General features: G+C 33.7%; 2 protein-coding genes across 3 annotated transcripts; both read right to left on the bottom strand.

Annotated features, from left to right (window-relative positions):
- Nucleotides 1-2: 2 nt before the first annotated feature.
- On the bottom strand, nt 3-8,570 carry LOC111697353 (tafazzin-like). Of its 2 annotated transcripts, none has more exons than XM_023467334.1 (11): nt 8,488-8,570; nt 7,528-7,686; nt 6,971-7,079; nt 6,609-6,729; nt 6,036-6,185; nt 5,603-5,655; nt 4,652-4,696; nt 3,770-3,890; nt 3,282-3,360; nt 2,574-2,669; nt 3-220 (listed from the first exon to the last, which is right to left on the bottom strand). In XM_023467334.1, the coding sequence occupies exons 1-11, from the start codon at nt 8,541-8,543 to the stop codon at nt 211-213; spliced, it is 999 nt and encodes a 332-aa protein (XP_023323102.1). In that variant the 5' UTR covers nt 8,544-8,570; the 3' UTR covers nt 3-210. The 2 variants fall into 2 exon arrangements, with proteins under 2 accessions (XP_023323102.1, XP_023323101.1); XM_023467333.1 differs by lacking the exon at nt 3-220 and adding an exon at nt 1,056-2,180.
- Nucleotides 8,570-17,618, bottom strand: LOC111697351 (anaphase-promoting complex subunit 7-like). The gene is made up of 14 exons (XM_023467332.1): nt 17,455-17,618; nt 15,576-15,713; nt 14,867-14,964; nt 14,630-14,698; nt 13,894-13,975; nt 13,219-13,319; nt 12,719-12,818; nt 12,246-12,297; nt 11,689-11,773; nt 10,640-10,929; nt 10,267-10,331; nt 9,956-10,090; nt 9,558-9,687; nt 8,570-9,288 (listed from the first exon to the last, which is right to left on the bottom strand). The coding sequence occupies exons 1-14, from the start codon at nt 17,587-17,589 to the stop codon at nt 9,089-9,091; spliced, it is 1,680 nt and encodes a 559-aa protein (XP_023323100.1). The 5' UTR covers nt 17,590-17,618; the 3' UTR covers nt 8,570-9,088.
- Between the last annotated feature and the right edge of the window lie 1,926 nt (nt 17,619-19,544).

The raw sequence follows: 19,544 nt of genomic DNA, 5'->3' as shown, positions 1-19,544 counted from the left end.
TGTCCTCCATGTTTGTTGTTTATTTTTTTTATTTCATTTATATTTTTCCATTCCAAAACATTAGAGTAGTTAAGTAGGAAGTACTAAGATCAAATATAATTTAATAATAAGAAATTAAACTTTTTCTGTACGAGATCGAGATTGTTTATGGCTTCGTTTCTCTTCTGTTACTTGATGCATATTTCGATTTTTGAAGAATTAAATCTTTTCTCACATTTCCCTAAAAATGGAATGCAATTAACACAGCAGATGTGATCGAATATGCAATGTGTTCCAAAAAACATAATAATTGAAAACTATAAGTACACTAAAACTTTTCTCTGAAGGTACGTGATATCTTTATTTTTCTAACCCAAATTACTTATTTTTTAATTCTGGTTTCCATGGAAAAGTTGACCAAGGAAATGGGGAGGATTTTATACATGGATAGAGGTTTAGAGGGGACCGATATGTGAATCCTACATGTCACTAATGTAGGTTCACTTGAAATTCCATCCACACTGCTCGGTCCCGTTAATCTTCCAGCTTCGTACATTATTTCTGAGTAAAGGTTGAAATATGTATTTCAAATAATAATTTTACTAATTAAACACTTATAACAATTTTACTAATTAAACACTAAAACAAAAAGTTAAAATCAGTCAAACACCCGTGTTTTTTAATAATGCAATAAAAGCAACAATTAAACCGCTTCAAGCAATACAAATTAATGATATTTAGCAAAAATTAATATTTAATTTTCGAACATATAAAAAAATCAGAAAATCAATATTCTTGGAAATTTTGAATTTAGAAAAATCATTTAAATCTTAAGTCTGAAGATACAAAAATGAATTGAAATAAGAAATTACAGTACATTGTAAATTCTCGTAAGTTAAACATTTAGTGGGCTTATATGGTTACATAACATTTATAAAAAAATTAGTAGTTTCAGCTCATTGGGTGAAAATTTATATCAAATTGCAACCTTAAAGGGAGAGAATATTTGAACTGAGAATGCAGTATTGTAGAGAAAAACTTTAGAATTCATTTGATACCAATAATGAGACATTTTTACGGTGTACAATTTTTAGATAAGAGCGTAAAGTCGTTTGTAATAATTCACTAGTTGTTTCAGTCAGCAGAAGAAACGGTTCTTACAGTTGAATTATTTAATAGCCCGGACGCAACGTGTAAAAAAATATTTTTTAGAGTAATTTGATGTTTAGGAACATATTTCTTAACAGAGATTATCTACGAAAACTAAAGTATTAATTATTTCATTATCTTCAATACCTTTGCTGTTTCTATAATTTTATTCGCAGATTTCCTCAAAATTATAATAAAGAAAACCTCCAACAAGCGACCCCAACTAAAAGAATTTGCATAAACCTGCGAGATTTTAAAACGATTTCTAATATCTTATTTTCAATGATATAAGTTTATTATTTTCTGTTTGTATAAATGCAACGTTTCTTCTGCTGACTGAAACAACTAATGAACTATTACGAATAAATAAACGTCTTGTTTGGAGGGTCACTTGAAACTACGCTTGCAATCCCTTTAAGTGCAATGATAATGGCTGCTGAGTGCTGAGTGTTTAAAATAAAATGAGATCTTTAAATCTTTGACTGGATCCGAATCATAGTTTCGTGGGCCCTAATAAACTTTTCCCCCCTAATCACTAACAAATATTGTTCAGTATTAATGATTTAACATTTTTTTAATCAATCTCTAAAAATTACAATATATCAAGAATCAAGGTTTTAGTTGTGCAATTTCTGTTATGCAAAGTTGTTCTAATTGAGCCCAGGGAAAAATATACATTATACATACATTATTTTAGAATAATTAGACTAGAATTATACTATGTTAAAGTCTTTAAACGAGTTTTACGACTAAATTTATGTAAACGAAAATCCATTAATCGCATCAGAGTATAATATTCTTTGATCGTTGATCAATGTAGATGATGTTTGATTCGAAGATGATCTTCAGTCGGAGTGAATGATCTCAAATAGGGTAGAAGATCGTTGGTCTATGATCCAAGGACGATAATGGTTAACAATTTAACTATTTAATTATTTAAGAATAAATACTATAGATCCCAAGCGAATAAAAGAGTCGCTAAGAACAACAAAAAAGATTTCTTCGGCAGAGTTGTTAGTTAGAACTATGTAAGAATATAGGAGTAAAGGTCCCTGAACAAATAAGCACAATTAAAAATTAAGATTGCAATAATTATTTACAAATTCTTTACAGGAAGTTGAAGGAATTTTACTTTAACAAAGGTTCCCAAGACCGATTTAGTTTGGGCAAAATTGGTCGATGGAACTTGTGGTCAATTGTTTTGAGAAGAAATTGAGCAAATATTTTATAAAAAGTGGAATGCTATTTTACTTATTTGTCCCAAGGGACCGTCAAGTAACTTAACATACCGCAATTGGGGGAATCAGGGGGTGATGTTGGACTAAAGAATGTGGAGAACTTAAATAACAATTTAGGGTTTGAACCAGGGGTTATGTTCTTAAAAAATGATATTAAAAGAAGTGAGAGTCTATGTTCTATAAATGAGAAATGTGAGATATATTTACCTGGCATCGTGCCACCTTCTAACCCAGTTTAGGATATTCTGAGTGTGAAGGGTTCGTGTTCTCTTCTCCAGGTCCTTCATTACATCCTGTAGCTCTCTGCAATAATTTACTAATATATTGAATAATATCAAACTACACAGTAAGAACTATAAGAAAAGAAATCTGAAAAAGAGGTCCCGTTATGAACCCCCCAGACCGCCGGCAGGCATGGGAAGCACCGTCCCACACCTACTCTAACTGGACCTTTATACCCACAACAATTAGCCCATTGTCAGTACACACAAGGAAGCTGATAATATTTCTTTCATATCAAAATATTATCATTTAATGAAAAAAAATCCGATAAACTAAAATGTACTGAAATAAAGAAATCAGCTTTTAATGATTGTCTACAAATTGTATGCAGATCCTACCTTGTTTTCCTTGACTAATATATCCTTGACTTATCTATCCTACCTTGTTATCCTTGACTTAACTATTATACCTTGTTATCCTTGACTTATCTATCCTACCTTGTAATCCTTGACTTATCAATCCTTCCTTCTTATCCTTGACTTGTCTATCCTACCTTGTTATCCTTGACTTATCTATCCTACCGTGATATCCTTGACTTATCTATCCTACCTTGTTATCCTTGACTTATCTATCCTACCTTGTAATCCTTGACTTATCTATCCTACCTTGTAATCCTTGACTTATCTATCCTACCTTGTAATCCTTGACCAAACATATTCTTCCTTCTCTTCTCTGAGCTGTTCTCTAAGAGAAGTTAAGTCAATTGGTTCACCTGAAAATAAATATAAATACTTTTTTGGAAATACCAAAATATTTTGACAAATTGAAAACTAAACACAAAGAAAACATTAAAATTATTCAGCTTTAGGTTTTTTTTTTAAAAGTTGGATTTTAATAATCTAAACATAAAGTTTAAAATTTAGATAACTGATTATTTTTAATTGGAAGTTTTCTCCGAACGTGACTTGTGCATTTCTACTTCATGAAAACATGTAGGAATTTGAAAACTTATCAAGCTAGAAAAACGACAGTATCTTCCACGTTATTGATCAAATAGAAGTATCAATGGTTCCGTTGTGAATCGGGTTTTGTCTTCTTCGCATGGAGGATCACTTGAAATTACGCTTCCAGTCCGTATAATCTATAATCGATGAATAAAACAAACATAATAAAATAATTACCAATGCAGACAGTAACCAAGTTCCCAGGTCGGATAACAAAGGGTTGAGATTCTCCTGGTCCTGGATTAGGTAGAACACGGTTCATACCGAGGTGGTAAACAGGGAGTATGATCGGACACAACTAAACAGAGAAACTATATTCAAAATTTATCTTCAACCAAAAAGATTTCCAGAGACCGAATTTTATAAATTTGAGATAGGTCTCTGAACTACCAACCGCGCTACACTGCAAGTGGTTCAAATACAGAACCACCGATGCAAAGTTAAAGATTAAATAGGACTTGAATCGGTAATTCAGGATTTGACCCGGCAGAATGGTAGTTAGCAACCTCTCTCATTTATTAAATTCGGGAAAAAATTGCGTTTATAGATTTCACTGTCGTGTCCAGTGACTTGAATTTTGACTGCAAGGTGGTTGGACTAGCTACAATTAATTACTTCTGCTATCAGAGCCCGCGATTTAAAATATTTGGAGATATAAGACCGGAAGTCTAAGCTGTCATTGAGACTTATTTATGAGTTAAGACTCAAGCTTAGGGATCTAAGTTGCAACTAAATTGTCTACGTAGTTTGTTGTATTAAACCGGTTTGATACCGTGCTTTACGGATTTTCATGGTTAAAGTTGGAAGTTGGAGGAAGGCCAACCACATCAATCTCTAGTCCGAACCACATTCTCCTCATTTTCTCGTCCGAACCACCTTGAAATCCTCGTCCTTTCAATATTATTTTTTTTAAGTGTCCGATCCTTGAAAATTAATACATTTTTTAAAAATATGGCGATTTCAACTGCGTTGATTACAAAATCGTCAACTTTTTAAGTAAATTTGGAAACGTTTTATTGTCTCTTTAACTCAAAAAAGTTTAATACAGAAAAAGCATACCTTTGCTTCAGCTACAAGCCGACCTATTCCCCACTTAAACCTTTCCTAATATATTAACAATGTAGTTTAGATATAAATTTAGCTTGTCTGTCTGTGTGTCTGTTGTGGCGTTTGTCTGTTTGTTTGTATCAAATAAACGTCAAAACGGTTGAACCGATCAGGCCCAAATTTTGTGTGGGACCTCAAGTGACCCAGGGAAGGTTTATGAATGATCAAAATTTAAAAATTTGTGTTTAAAGGTTTTTATTATTGTAAAATTTTGAGAATGCGCGAAAAAATATTAAGAAATCCGCAAACTTTTTTTGTTTTTGTTTTATATTGTACAAGAAGTTGCTGACAGATAAAGCCACAGTTGAAAGTTGAAATAGAAGGTGGGCGCGAAGCGCCCTAAAAGCCTAGTTTATAATATATACTTTTACAACCAGAGGACAAATTAAAGAATTTGAGCGCTGCTTAAATTTGAGTCGCGTCTCAAATCCGCCAAAAACAGGTTTCGATTGAACGCTGGCTTAAATCTTGAAGCATTGAGTAGAATTTTAACTGGAACCAAACATATTTTCTTTAAATTCGACCTCTGGGCACTTGTACATAATCCTGTGCGACATTTCATTATTGAAGGAAAAAGTTGCAAAGTACATAATCCTTTGGGACAATTCAATATCAAAAGAACAAATTTATAGAGTATATAATCCTTTGCGGCATTTCATTATCAAAAAAAAGTTTCTAAGTATAAAATCCTTTGCGACACTTTATTATTAGAATAAAAAAGAAGATACGTGCGACATTAAATTATTGAAGGAAAAAAGTTGCAAAATACATAATCCTTTGCGACATTTCATTATCAAAAGAAAAAAGGTAAAAAAGTCTAAAATCCTTTGCGACGCTTCATTATTAAAATAAAAAGAATACAAGAATTCCAATGTTTTCTGGTTCTCCCTGTAGTTTTCTCACCTGCGAGTGGGATTCTACAACCTTCGCCTCCGGAAATATATTCACCCAAGAACCTAAATATGAAGAGTCGTCTTTAATCCACGCGGCATTTGGTCTTATTTGCTCTAAGATCGTGACCATAACAATTAGCATTGGCATCCAGTAACTGAAGTATATTCAAAAATGTTGTCTCTCATAATAATTTAATGTCTCTTTTCTATATTCATTTGTTTATAAAAGATAAACAATTCGCATGGTTTTTTGGGGGGGGGGGGGATTATAGTCTTATGGGTGTATATTTTTGATAATTACCCCCCCCCCCCTCCTTCAGGGAAATTAAAAGGCAAGTTTTTGTTTTTTCTTTTTGATATTTTTTCCCAAACACTTATCTATTTTCCCCTAAAAATTTCCCATAATATAAATTTTGTGGAGACCCAAAATAGTATTCGTGTACCTTCGTTAAGTCGATTAATAAGAAAATCTATGGCCGGCTGCCTCGGCCCCCAACCTCGAACCCCAGGAACTACCTTTCCTAGAGACCAAAACATGGATAGAGGTCGGTTCAAGAATATTATTTCAGTAGCAGATACACTCCATCTCATTCCTAAACACAAGCAATCAATCAATCTATCAATTTTTCAGTCAATCAATGAACATATCAACCAACCAACAAACCAAATCTGTCATCAATCAACTATTCAAATAATAATCTAACCCACCAATCTACCAATCAACACGCCAAGCAACCCGTACGAACACCCTATCAACCAGCCAATCAATCAATAATCAAATTATTTACCAACTAACCACATATAGTACACATCATTTATTAATAAATTAACCAACCAGAGATGGAAACTCTTGTATTGTAGATATCGAGATCATCCGAGGTCAATACTTGATCTCGATATTTTCTTGATCTGCAGATGCAGGTGAAGTCTTTTTACAGATCCTTAGATTAAAAGTTCCCACAACTGATATCGAGATCAAGCACTTTCCCAGCTCAGGTTCTTAAGGTATTTCTGACCTTTAACGTCCGCCAGCTGAGCAGGGGAAAGAATTGCTCCCATTAATCCTGGATCATCGAAACAGGAATTATGATTAAAGTAGGAGAGAAGAGGAACATGAACAGGACGAGAGAGAACATTCTAAACAAGAAAAAAGATCGAATAATATATAATTAAAATTGTGGAGAGAAAAAAGAAGAATAATTCGTTGAAACTTTCTAATAATAAATCATTAAAACATTGCTAAGGGAAAAAAGAAGAAAAGGAAGGAAACACCACAATAGACAAATTTAAAAAAAAGATCACAACGAAAGCAAATTTAAAAAAGATAATTGAAAGAAAAACTAAAATAATTTAAAAATGTAATGAAGTGGAAACAAACCTGAAGATTCTGTGCTCCATGAACTAAGGTCGTATTTATTCCAGATAAGAGAAATTTTGCTCCCATACCAAATATAAACATTGTCATCCTAGACACCTCTCTGTACAACCTTAAATATATTCTGTACATGAACATATCCTGGATACCTCTCTGTACAACCTTAAATATATTCTGTACATAAGCATATCCTGGATACCTCTCTGTACAACCTTAAATATATTCTGTACATGAACATATCCTGGATACCTCTCTGTACAACCTTAAATATATTCTGTACATAAGCATATCCTAGAAACATTTCTGTACAACCTTAAATGTATTCTGAATATGAACATTAAACATATCCTAGATACCTCTCATTTCTACCTTAAATTTAAACGTTCAATTTAAAAAATATATTTTTACACCTCTATGTATACTGTACAGTGTTTTAGTGTAAAACGTTTGAAAATCTGTTAATTAAATATGTATTGGTAAATTTTTAATAATTTGAGAAAATAAAGTAATTCAAGAGAAGTACACCTATTTNAAATAGTTAGTATAACTTTTTTTCAAACCTTGATTTGATAGTTGAGTTTTCATTGTATCCTGGAGCCCGGATATACTCCTGTATAGATCCAGCAGGGTAGAGAGTATCCGTTGCAGTTATAGTTTCCTTCTCATCCTTCCAAACCTTCGTTCTTCCGATCAAACAGTTAGGAACATACCGGGACACCCTGAAGGATTAAACTTTTCAATCTTAAAGGGACTGTAAGCGTAATTTCAAGTGAGCCTCCATGAAAAAGGCAATGCTCGATTAACAACGGTATCCTTGATTCAAAGCTTTGTCTGATAATTCAAATTTGTTAAAGATATCAATCTTTATAACTTTGAAAGTTGATTATTTTGCATTTGTGGTTTCTCCACAAAAGTGTCTTGCGTATTTCTACTGCAGGAAGACATAAAGGAAAAATTTGAACCAAACAATTTTCAAGCTAGAAAAACGACAATATCTTCATTTTTGAACATATAAAGGTTTCAAGGGTACATGGATACAATACGATTAATTTCCACATTAACGATTCAACCTTCCTCATGAGTGCCAGGAATGGAGAACTTTCAAATCACGAATATGTGATCATTTCAGGAGTTGAACCTTCATTTAAAAGTTTGTGCAGTGAATATCGAGTTCAGACTTGGAAGCTAAGCGCTATCCTCTACAAAAGTTTAAACCTCAAAACTGAAATCCGGATCCAGGATTAGAATAAATCTGGAATTTGCAAAAAAGTGGCAAGATTGTCATTTCAAAATTAGAAAAATCAAACTTCAGTTCTTGTCGTAAATTGTGTAACATAATTGGGAAGGTTGTTAAGGATTGGCAAGAAAGGATTAAATTAACAAATATTTTTAACATGTAATAGGGTTTCTTGCGTAGTGTAGTTTGGTTAAATACCTTGCAAGGGGTGTATAATATTTTAGATGTTTATGATGTTAATGTTGTAAGGAGGGGGGGGNGATAGTGTCATCAAATTTAGTACCTGATGGGAGTTTGGTCAGGGTATTTCTTAGATAGCTTATCAATTAAATCCTCCATTTTATAAATTTCTTTTCGTCATAACATTCTGAAATTATATTATGTTATACAACATCTTGGTTTTTATTGTTACATACGATTTTTGAGACGAATTTGTGACGAATTAAACATTAAACAAACGATCTAATACATGCATGCAAGTTTGCAAGAGGAATGTACTTACTTTACAGGATGTGTTTCATAGCGTACAAGGCAGGTTACCCCCCAGGTTTAAATTGCCGGTTTGGTTGCAAAGAAAATTTTATTTTTGTTGAAATATTAATATTTTAAAAAATTCAAATTTTTCATCAAATATGGGAAAACTTCTTTTATTGGAAATTTATGTGATTTGTATGTCGGATTTTTTATTGGAGGAGCCCTGTTTTAAAAATTACAGAAATATTATCTACTCCTAGGAAACAAATAGTTGGAGAAGATATAATCTTCATCATCCAGTTTATAAAAATGTCAGAATGTTTTCACATAATGGAACTTAAGAAAATACAAGAATTTATAGGAATGAGATGAATAATGAATGAACTAGTATAATTCAATCGCTGAATCCTCTAGGATGCCCCCATGATATTCAGATCACCGTCACTCCAGACCGCCTCGGTTTCACTGTCCTCTGGATCATGAGGAGGTCCTGGACTTCCCCGCCCTAGGCTCTCGTGGGAACTCCCAAACTCAGCCATCTCAATATCGTAGCTGGCTTCCAGACCTCCTTCGCTAGCAGACTCCATCTTGTGGATACCACTCTTTGCACCTGAAATACGAAACATCAATTTTCGGGAATTTTCTAGAGATAGGGATTATTGCATCGCGAGATGTAGCTGAAGTCCGGTCATTTAATTTTAAAGCTGATCAGTGATCATTGATCAGTAATCAGTATTATTGATGTTTGATCCTAGATCCATAATCCAGAATTCTCGGAACCCTAGATCATTGGATCCATAATCCTAAATCTACATTCATTTCTTGTTTTTGTTCGTTTTAAAACAAAATAAATATCTTTAATTTCAAACTTTTACTTACCTTCGTTCTCAGGATCCAATGAGAGAGCTAGACTGTAGTGCTCCATAGCAGCTTCTTCTAACCCTTGCTTAGCAAGCAGATCTGCTAGAAGCTGCTGTAGTCGACATGTATTCTGGTGAACCAGGGTCTTCTACAATAGTACACCAGTCAGTCAGTCAGTCAGTCAGTCAGTAAGTCAATCAATCAATCAGTCAATCAATAAATCAAACAATCAATCAATCAATCAATTGTTTAGCAAGTAGATCTGCTAGAAGTTGCTTTAAGCGACACTTATTCTAGTGTACCTTTAGTAGATTAATAGCTTTATCCTTCTCCAGTAGTTCTACTAGTAGAAACACTACCTTTAGTAGATTAATAGCTTTATCCTTCTCCAGTAGTTCTACTATTAGATATCCTACCTTTAGTAGATCAATAGCTTTATCTTGAGCTCCCTCCCTCTCTAAAAGTTCTACAAGTAGATAGATTGCGGGTAGATATCCACCACTAGATGCTCTCTCTAGTAACGTCTTAGCTCGGGCTACAGCCAACGGTTCCTATTCGAATAGTCGATTAAAGGTTAATTTTTTTTATCATTTTAAGAATTAGAAACGAATGTTGATCCAAAAAAATGATCAACGGACGGTCAATGTGCACCTCATCATAAAATCAATTAGCTATTCATTACAAAATGAAGATTAGTACAATTTTAAATCTTTTTTTAATTCATCACCTTGAGAAGTACGCTGGCGTACAATGTAAGAGATCGTGGTGAGTTTCCTAATTGCTTGCACGCACCTGACATAAAAAACTAAGTTAAAAGTTATCATTGGCCATTTTTGATTCAAAAACAAAAGCTGAATAAAAAATTCGAGTATTCTTTTAGCCAAATAAATATTTCATAATAGTTTCATTTTCGTGAATAGAGAGGAAAATAAATGGAAAATCTGTCTGGTATAAAAATAATATATTTTTACTTTTACGAGGAAAATTTAGAAAATTTTAAATGAAAATTATTTTTAAAATAAAAAACCAGTTCATGTGTTTCCTCCAAAAACTTGAATAAATAAAAATAATCGATATATGATTTTTTATTTAATCTGGACCTGTCGCTATGGTGATGGCTTCCCTCTGTCGAAGAAGACCTATATTACACTCAACCATTCCCTGGTGCGCTTCGTATCTATTCGGCGCTATCTGCTTCGCCTCGCGGAAATGGTTCATGGCGTCCCGGTACTTCTTGAGGTCGAGAAACATGTTACCCTTGAGCAGAAGCGCTTCAACGTTCCTGGTGTCCAGCAGACAGGCCTTGTGCGCGAAGTAAACTGCGCGTTTGTAGTTTTTGTTCTTATGACAGTAGTGACCGACCGCTATCCAGGGTTCGGGCCGCTCTTCACTACAAATTACAAGAAATCACAAGCAAAAATGATTTTTTGCTTTGAGGACAACAGAAAGTAGAAATAATGAAGGCCTTTGGTTTCTTTTATAACTGTCGTCATAAAAGCCATCAATAAGATACATTCGAAATTTTGATTGATATCAAAGGAATTTAAACGTTGTTTCATATTACCGCTGTTCAAAAGAGTTACATGTCCAATTTACAAGGGAACCTTTAAAAAGTTTAGCGGAGTAAAAATGAGGATTTATATCGACATTTATTTTCTGACATATTCTGTCGATTTCCTTGCTTGTACCTGTATCAGGATTCTATATTTTCTCGAAAAATCATTTTTCTTTTATATTAGTTATAAACATACTTTTAAGGGTTTTATTCGCTGAATTGGGAAAATAAATGATTTTTAGAGAAAACCAATAAAGTTTGAGGGAAAAAGTATCAAAAAGAATGAATAAAGTTGCTTTTCAATGTCTACTTTTCATTTTCCCCCCTCCCAAATCATCAAAAATCACTCCCTCCCTCGGGGGGGGGGGGGGGGGGGGGGGGACTATAATTCTAAAAGATTTACACCCCTGACCTGTAAATCCACAAGTCAAATTTATTTGAATAATCTCCAGTAAAAATGGTAAATTTTTAGATAGAAAAATTTAATTCTGAGTAATGTTTGCTCACTGCTCAGTTTAAGGTACCGATGTGAATCGGGTTTAGAAATGAACGGTCACTTGAAGTTAAGTCGACATTTTCAGTTTCTGCTTTTACCTGATTGCTAATAATCTTGATGCCAGAATATCTAGCTCCTTGGTTCGGTTTAGTTTACTCAGGATAGCTGCCAGAGTGTCCATACCTGGATAGAAACCAGATCAGTCCTTTAATATCCCGAGGTCAGAACTTATAAATCAGATAGCGCTAATCTACAACGCCTCTATTCAATAAAAACAACGAAAACCTTTAATTTTAAGTTTTCACTTTAACTTAATAATTTCTGAAAAACTGCTGTTCTCACAGTTTCATGATTTTCATGGCAAATGATTTAACTAAATCCGTCTTATTCAAAAAAGAAATGGATTAGAATGTTCTGAAAGGATTAAATAACTGTATATAAGTTCCGACTTAAGTTAGGTTCTGTTTAATTAGAACGATAAATTAATTCTTGTAAATCGTTAAAATAAAGTTTTGAGATGGTCAACATCACATTTTAAGTTTAAGTATCAAGATATTTTAGAACATGTGAAGCCTTGATGAAAAGCAAAAATATAAATAAAAACCATATTTTTTATGTTTGGATTGACAGGTAGAGGCTGAAACTTTAAACCAACCTGTTAGAAGAAGACGATCAAGACTAGCTGTTCGTTGAAGAACCAGTCGTGCCTAAAATATTAGTCTCTGATTTATTTTTTTTACAAAAAACTTTCCAAACCCTTGTGAAGGAGTTCCCTAGATAAACGTTCCGTGACAAAAACTCCAAATATTTGTATCTAGCAGAGCTAGAGTTAAAACTTAAAAATTGATTAATCCAATGGAGAAATTGGTTTGTCTTTGAACTAAATAATGAAGATTGAAATAAGGAGACGAGGTAAACCCAACTTTACTACTCCTACCCCCCACNGGGGGGGGGGGGAAGGGACAATGATTTATACATCCCTGCCTTCGTAAAAGGTTCTCCAAGTTTATAGAATCATTCTGAGACAAAACCCGGATGGAGATAAATTTGTAGAAAGGATAAACCAGAAAACTCCGCTAAACTTCTACTTTCAGTACCCTGAAGTCACAAACAAACAAACAGACAAACCTGTTCATCATCTCCAGCCCAGTAATGAGCTTGTCCCTGAGTAACAAGTAAACTCACATTCCCTCGTAACTCCTGTCTGTTCTCCAGCTGTTTACATTCTCTAAGAGGTATAAGAACATAAAAACGTAAAATGTATAAGAAGGGGAATATATTTCTTGAAAAAATATGCCCCCCCCCCCCTTTTGAATTGTTTTTTTTCTCAGTGCAGATGTTTTTTAGGCTTTTCTTTATCAATTGGGGAAAATAAATTAATTTTTGGGTAGAAAGTGTCAGGGGCAAAAAAAAAACTTGCCTTTGATGTCCAAATTATCCTTTTTCACAGAATATCAAAATAATTTCTTGAACATATTTTTTTATTAGGAGCCACAACAGATAAGTGAAATTGACGCATAATGTTTCCATACAAATATTTAAATTTTATATGTGAAATTATGAGTCATATATATCGGTCTTTCTGTATTTTTCATCATTAACGATTTTATTGATAATTCGAAATTTACCTAATACATGTTTTATAATCCTGAGCATAGAGTGCAGAGAGGGAAGTTATGTAGGATGAATACCAAGATATATCTCCAGGTTTATTTTCTCCTACTACCTCCTAGAATAGGATAGGTTAGGTTGGATGAATACCAAGACATATCTCCAGGTTTACTTTCTCCTACTACCTCCTAGAATAGGATAGGTTAGGTTGGATGAATTCCAGGATATATCTCCAGTTTAATTTCTCCTACTTCCTCCTAGAACAGGATAGATTAGGTTGGATAAATCCCAAGATATATCTCCAGGTTTACTTTCTCATACTTCCTCATAGAATAGGATAGATTAGGTTGGATCAATTCCAGGATATGTCTCCATGTGGTTTACTCTCTCCTACTACCTCCTAGAATAGGATTGGTTAGGTTGGATGAATACCATGATCTATCACAAGATTTGAATATAAATATAAAATAAAAAATGCAATAACTCTTAGGAGAAGGATAAAAGTAAACCGCATTTCTAAAAGTTTAAAAGACGGAACATCAAGTTTAATTGTATCCCTTGATGTTTATTAGCTGTTGGAATCGGAAATCTCTGACAATTTGTTTCTTAAGTTTCACATTTATTTAGACACCCTGTTTAATGTACACTGAACACTGAACAGTGTAAAATTGGCCAAAAAAAGCTGATGCTACCTGGATTTCTCGCGCTGTAACACCCATTTGGAGCAAACCTTTGACAGCTTCCAGGGCAAGAGGACATTCTTTTATAACCTCCCTGAAGTAATTTATAGGTGTTAGGTATTTTTCCAAAGACATTTTCCTAAGGGAGACTTTCCAAGTGGCAATTTCCTAAATGTGAATTTCCAAAGCGGCAACTTCCCAAAGGTTAGATTAGGCCCTCTGAGGCGCCGCAGGCTGCAATGGGGGACCAAGGCCCGCGGTTAGAACAGGCTGTGGGCCGAGCACTGCGGCTAGGACAGACTTGGAAAGCTGGCGCTTGGGAAATTGCACATTTGGGAAGTTCCCACTTGGGAAAACACCCTTAGGAAGTTGCCGCTTGGGAAAAATCTTTTGGGAAAGTACCTAAAATCATTTTATCTTATCATTAATGAAGTGATTTCAGAATCTTGTATTGTGGTTATAGAGGTCTATGCTTGATATAGATTTTTTGTTAATCTGCTGATTAATTTAATCTTAATTCGATATCCGCAGTGAAGAAGTGATCCTCAAATTAAAAGTGCCCGCAGTGTAAATCGAGATCAAGGATCAATATTATGAGCATCCAACACAATAGTTCCCAGCTCTGCACAAATAAAAGAACAAACAACTTTAAAGTTAATTTTCCGCCAGTTTTTTTTAAAAATCACGTCTTGTTGAACATTTTACCTGAGTAGGATATTCTTAGGTCATTTATTTGTGATAATTTTACCTGTATGCAGCTATCGCAGGTTTCTCTAATCCACTTTGATGATACAGTTTACCAAGAGCGTTGTTAATCCTTAGAAATAGAAAAAAATTATTTTTAGTCTAAGTTTTAAAATCATTTTCCCAATCAATTTGTTTTCTCCCAAAATCTACATACAAATTACATTACATATCCTAAAAATACCATTCTCCTAGCAAAAATTCCTAGGGGAAAAAACCGTTGAGTTTAGATAGATCTTACTTTGTATTTCTCTGTTTAGCAGGAATATTCTGGAGTAGGTTGACCGCCTGGTTTGTTTGACCCATTCCCAGGTAGCATTCATGGATACGGTACTTTATCTAGAGCATGGAAACTTAATATTCATGGATCCAGTACATTATCTAGATCATTGATACTTTATATTCATGGATCCAGTACCTTATCTAGAGCATGGATACTTTATATTAATGGATCCAGTACTTTATCTAGAGCATGGATACTTTATATTCATGGATCCAGTACATTATCTAGATCATTGATACTTTATATTCATGGATCCAGTACCTTATCTAGAGCATGGATACTTTATATTCATGGATCCAGTACTTTATCTAGAGCATGGATACTTTATATTCATGGATCCAGTACTTTATCTAGAGCATGGATACTTTATATTCATGGATCCAGTACTTTATCTAGAGCATGGATACTTTGTACTTATATATCCAGTACTTTATCTAGAGCATGGATACTTTATATTCATGGATCCAGTACTTTATCTAGAGCATGGATACTTTATATTCATGGATCCAGTACTTTATCTAGAGCATGGATACTTTATATTAATGGATCCAGTAATTTATCTAGAGCATGGATACTTTATATTTATAGATACGGAACTTTTCCAGATCATAGAAAATGGGAATTAATTCTATTAAAAAATCATGAAAATAACAGATTTTCTACTGACCTCTATTTCACTGAAAACAGTTCCATCAGCTTCCACAAGTTTTGTTTTACTTTTTAACAGAAGTTTTCTTTGTTGTAGAGCTGTCTGATATTCCACCTCAGCACGTTTATACTCCTTCAAACACTGTAGACTTCCTCCCTATATTTTGATTAGTACTACATTATACTCCAGTATACTCCTTCAAACACTGTAGACTCCCTCCCTATATATTGATTAGTACTTTAGTATACTCCTTTAAACACTGTAGACTCCCTCACTATATATTGATTAGTACTCTAGTATACTTCTTTAAACACTGTAGACTCCCTCCCTATATATTGATTAGTACTTTAGTATACTCCTTTAAACACTACAGACTCCCTCCCTATATATTGATTAGTACTCTAGTATACTCCTTTAAACAATACAGACAGACTCTCTCCCTATATATTGATTAGTACTCCAGTATACTCCTTTAAACACTACAGACTCCCTTACTATTTATTGATTAGTACTCCAGTATACTCCTTTAAACACTACAGACTCCCTCCCTATATATTGATTAGTACTCCAGTATGCTCCTTTAAACACTACAGACTCTCTTCCTATATATTGATTAGTAATCCTGTATACTCCTTTAAACACTACAGACTCCCTCCCTATATATTGATTAGTACTCTAGTATACCCCTTTAAACAATACAGACAGACTCTCTCCCTATATATTGATTAGTACTCCAGTATACTCCTTTAAACACTGTAGACTCTCTCCCTATATATTGATTAGTAATCCAGTATACTCCTTTAAACCCTACAGACTCCCTCCCTATATATTGATTAGTACTTTAGTATACTCCTTTAAACACTACAGACTCTCTCCCTATATATTGATTAGTACTCTAGTATACTCCTTTAAACACTGTAGACTCCCTCCCTATATATTGATTAGTACTTCAGTATACTCCTTTAAACACTGTAGACTCCCTCCCTATATATTGATTAGTACTCCAGTATACTCCTTTAAACAATACAGACTCTCTCCCTATATATTGATTAGTAATCCAGTATACTCCTTTAAACACTACAGACTCCCTCCCTATATATTGATTAGTACTTCAGTATACTCCTTTAAACACTACAAACTCCCTCCCTATATATTTGATTAGTAATCCAGTATACTCCTTTAAAGACTACATACTGCCTCTCTCTACATATTAATCGCAAAAATATATTAATAAATTGATTCATGCTGTAGAGTCTAGATGGAAAAGAATAAAAGTACTAGAACTTTATTTGTGTTAATCATATGTTTGATCTTTATTTACATAGTGTCTTAATTAAAGGGACCTTGACAAATTAAGGTGGCTCTCCATTTATAGCTTACAACTTAAACCCTTATTCACGACTAAAAGAAATATCCTTTTTTCAATTATAGTTTTTCTATATAAGTAACTAGCGGGTTTCTGCTACAGAAACAATTGAGTCAGAAATTAACATTATTCAAGCTAGAATAACGAGAACGTCCATATTCTGATCAGATAAAGGTTTGAAGAGTACAGTTGTGAACCGTGAGTATACTCTTCTGTAGATGAAGGGTCACTAAAATTTCGACAGACCCTATAATACTATTATCCGATTCGTTTAAACATGTTTCAGCTGGGATTTAGCTGGATTTTAGCATTAGACGAATTAGACAAGGAAGTCGTGGGAAATGTTTGACAAATTCGACACAGAATTTTTTTTAGAATATGATTTTTGCGAAAATAAAACCTAACATATTTTATTTGAACCCTGGAAAGAAAACTACATTCAGAAGGGGGGGATTATTTTTTGGGAAAATATACACCCCTGATCCGACATTCACGGAAACACTTCGGTAACGTCGCGAGAGCGTAACCAACCTGATAGAGCATGAGATTAATGAACTGTATATCTGTCACAGTGGAGGATATGAACGGGTATAATTCAATAAAACTTGAATATAAACCGGTTTTGTACAGTTCCTCAGCAGAACTGTACATGTCGGCCGCACACATTTTACAATCTGAAAGAAGTAATTCAACTCAAATATTATGTAAACATATTCATGATGATTTCGTTAATGTTGAAATATGATGCTTTCGGAGGAAAGGCACAGAACAGAGGATTTTGTCGTGGTCGATGGCCGATTCTTAATTCAGAACAACTGCTAATCTGCACGAGACAGGCTCACTGTATAGTAGGCCAAAATTAAATTTGTCAGTTTAGAAGTAGTAGTAGTAGAAGTCATGCATGGTCAAACGTGAAATAGCTTAAGAGAAATGGGATCGAATAAGATGTCCCTGTACACCGAAATCTTTATTTTTTTGCAAAGTACCCCGCAATCTCAAAATAGAAGCAAAAATTAAAATAAATAATTCATTATAAATAAAGAAATAATTGTAAATAAATAAATAAATAAATAAATAATAAATAGTTGTAATTGGTAAAATTTGTTATCAACTAGCTTAATTACTCGGCGTTACCCATGCCCGACCCATCAGCCATAGAGTAGTTTTCTTGTGGCCCTTAGCCTGTTATTTGGTTAGGTTAAGATACTTTCTGAGCCGAACGCTGCGGCTAGGAAAGTCTAGGGGGCCGAGCGCTGCGGCCACAGGTTAGGTTAGTAAAGACACTTTCTGGGCCGAGCGCTGCGGCTAGGACAGGCTAGGGGGCCGAGCGCTGCGGTCACATGGTCAAGTATGTCAATGTCTAACATATAAAATCCATGTACAAAATTGATAGGAGGGGGGGGCCCGGGGGGGGGTCCAAAAATCGTTCTCTAGGAATATACCAATTCTTTGTTTTGATCTCATCCCACTGCAGTACACAGATTTGACGCTTCAGATATGGCGGTTCCTGGTCTATATATTTCAGATTTCTTATATTTCTTGATTTAAATTATATAATGCATAATTGTTTACCGTGAACCCATGGCGATTTAAGAGTACACTTGTACGCTAAAAAGATATTATTTGGTTTGGAAACAATTTATGAAGACGACATAATGTATTTTATTCCACTTGTAATTTCCTTAAGAAATAAAGGGTGTCCCACATAAAATTAGACTACGTCAATGGGTTTAAATTACGATTTTGGGGACAAATAAGAAAATTTAAAAAGAATTAATCATAAATTGATAAACCTAATAGAAAATTTTTTTTGTAGAAAATACTAGATTTTTCGAGTATTATGTGCTTATTTTGGTGTTAAAGATTGGAGATAATCTAATATGATATAGGAATGGGACGCTCAGTGTTGTGGAAAACTTCTTTCGGATTCATTTGAGACATATAAAACTTTTTAAAGATCTGTGAATCCTGATTTTGAGCGTAAATTCGATGTTCACAACTCCTAATTTGGGGGTGGATATGTTTTCAGAATTAGTTTTTCTTAAATTATTAAATAACGACATCATTTACTTTCCCAGTATTAAAAATAAGTATTGGTTATTCGTGATTTCTGAAGGTTTCTTTATGATTTTACTCAAATCTCTACAGGTATACTCTAGATTTTTTAGTTTTTTATGCAAATAGCTTCTTAACTATTCAATAGCTCACTTAAGGGAAGGAAAACAGGCAAATTATCTATCTTAATAACCTATAATCTGTGATAAGTTATCAATCTAGTTTTTTAGTCTATATAACAATCATTTATTTTAACCCTTTTTGAGTTTTTCAGGTCAAAAGCCCCCGCTTATCTATCCATTCTATTTTTTACTTTTGTGTCCCCCCTTTTAAAAATTCCTAGCTACGGACCTGCTTCGCGAATCATTTCTAATGGAATTTTATAACTTTTTTCTCAATTTCGACTTAAAAAGAGTTAGTCATTCTTAATTTATCCTCTTAAAGAGAGTTAGTAATTCTTAATTTATCCTCTTAAAGAGAGTTAGTCATTCTTAATTTATCCTCTTAAAGAGAGTTAGTCATTCTTTATATATATATATATATATATATATATACATATATATGTT

The sequence above is a fragment of the Eurytemora carolleeae genome, unplaced genomic scaffold (assembly GCF_000591075.1).
Source record: "Eurytemora carolleeae unplaced genomic scaffold, Eaff_2.0 scaffold10, whole genome shotgun sequence".
Classification (NCBI taxonomy): Eukaryota; Metazoa; Arthropoda; class Copepoda; order Calanoida; family Temoridae; genus Eurytemora; species Eurytemora carolleeae.
The sequence above is the reverse complement of the archived record's forward strand: the minus strand, read 5'-3'. Positions and strand labels throughout refer to the sequence as shown.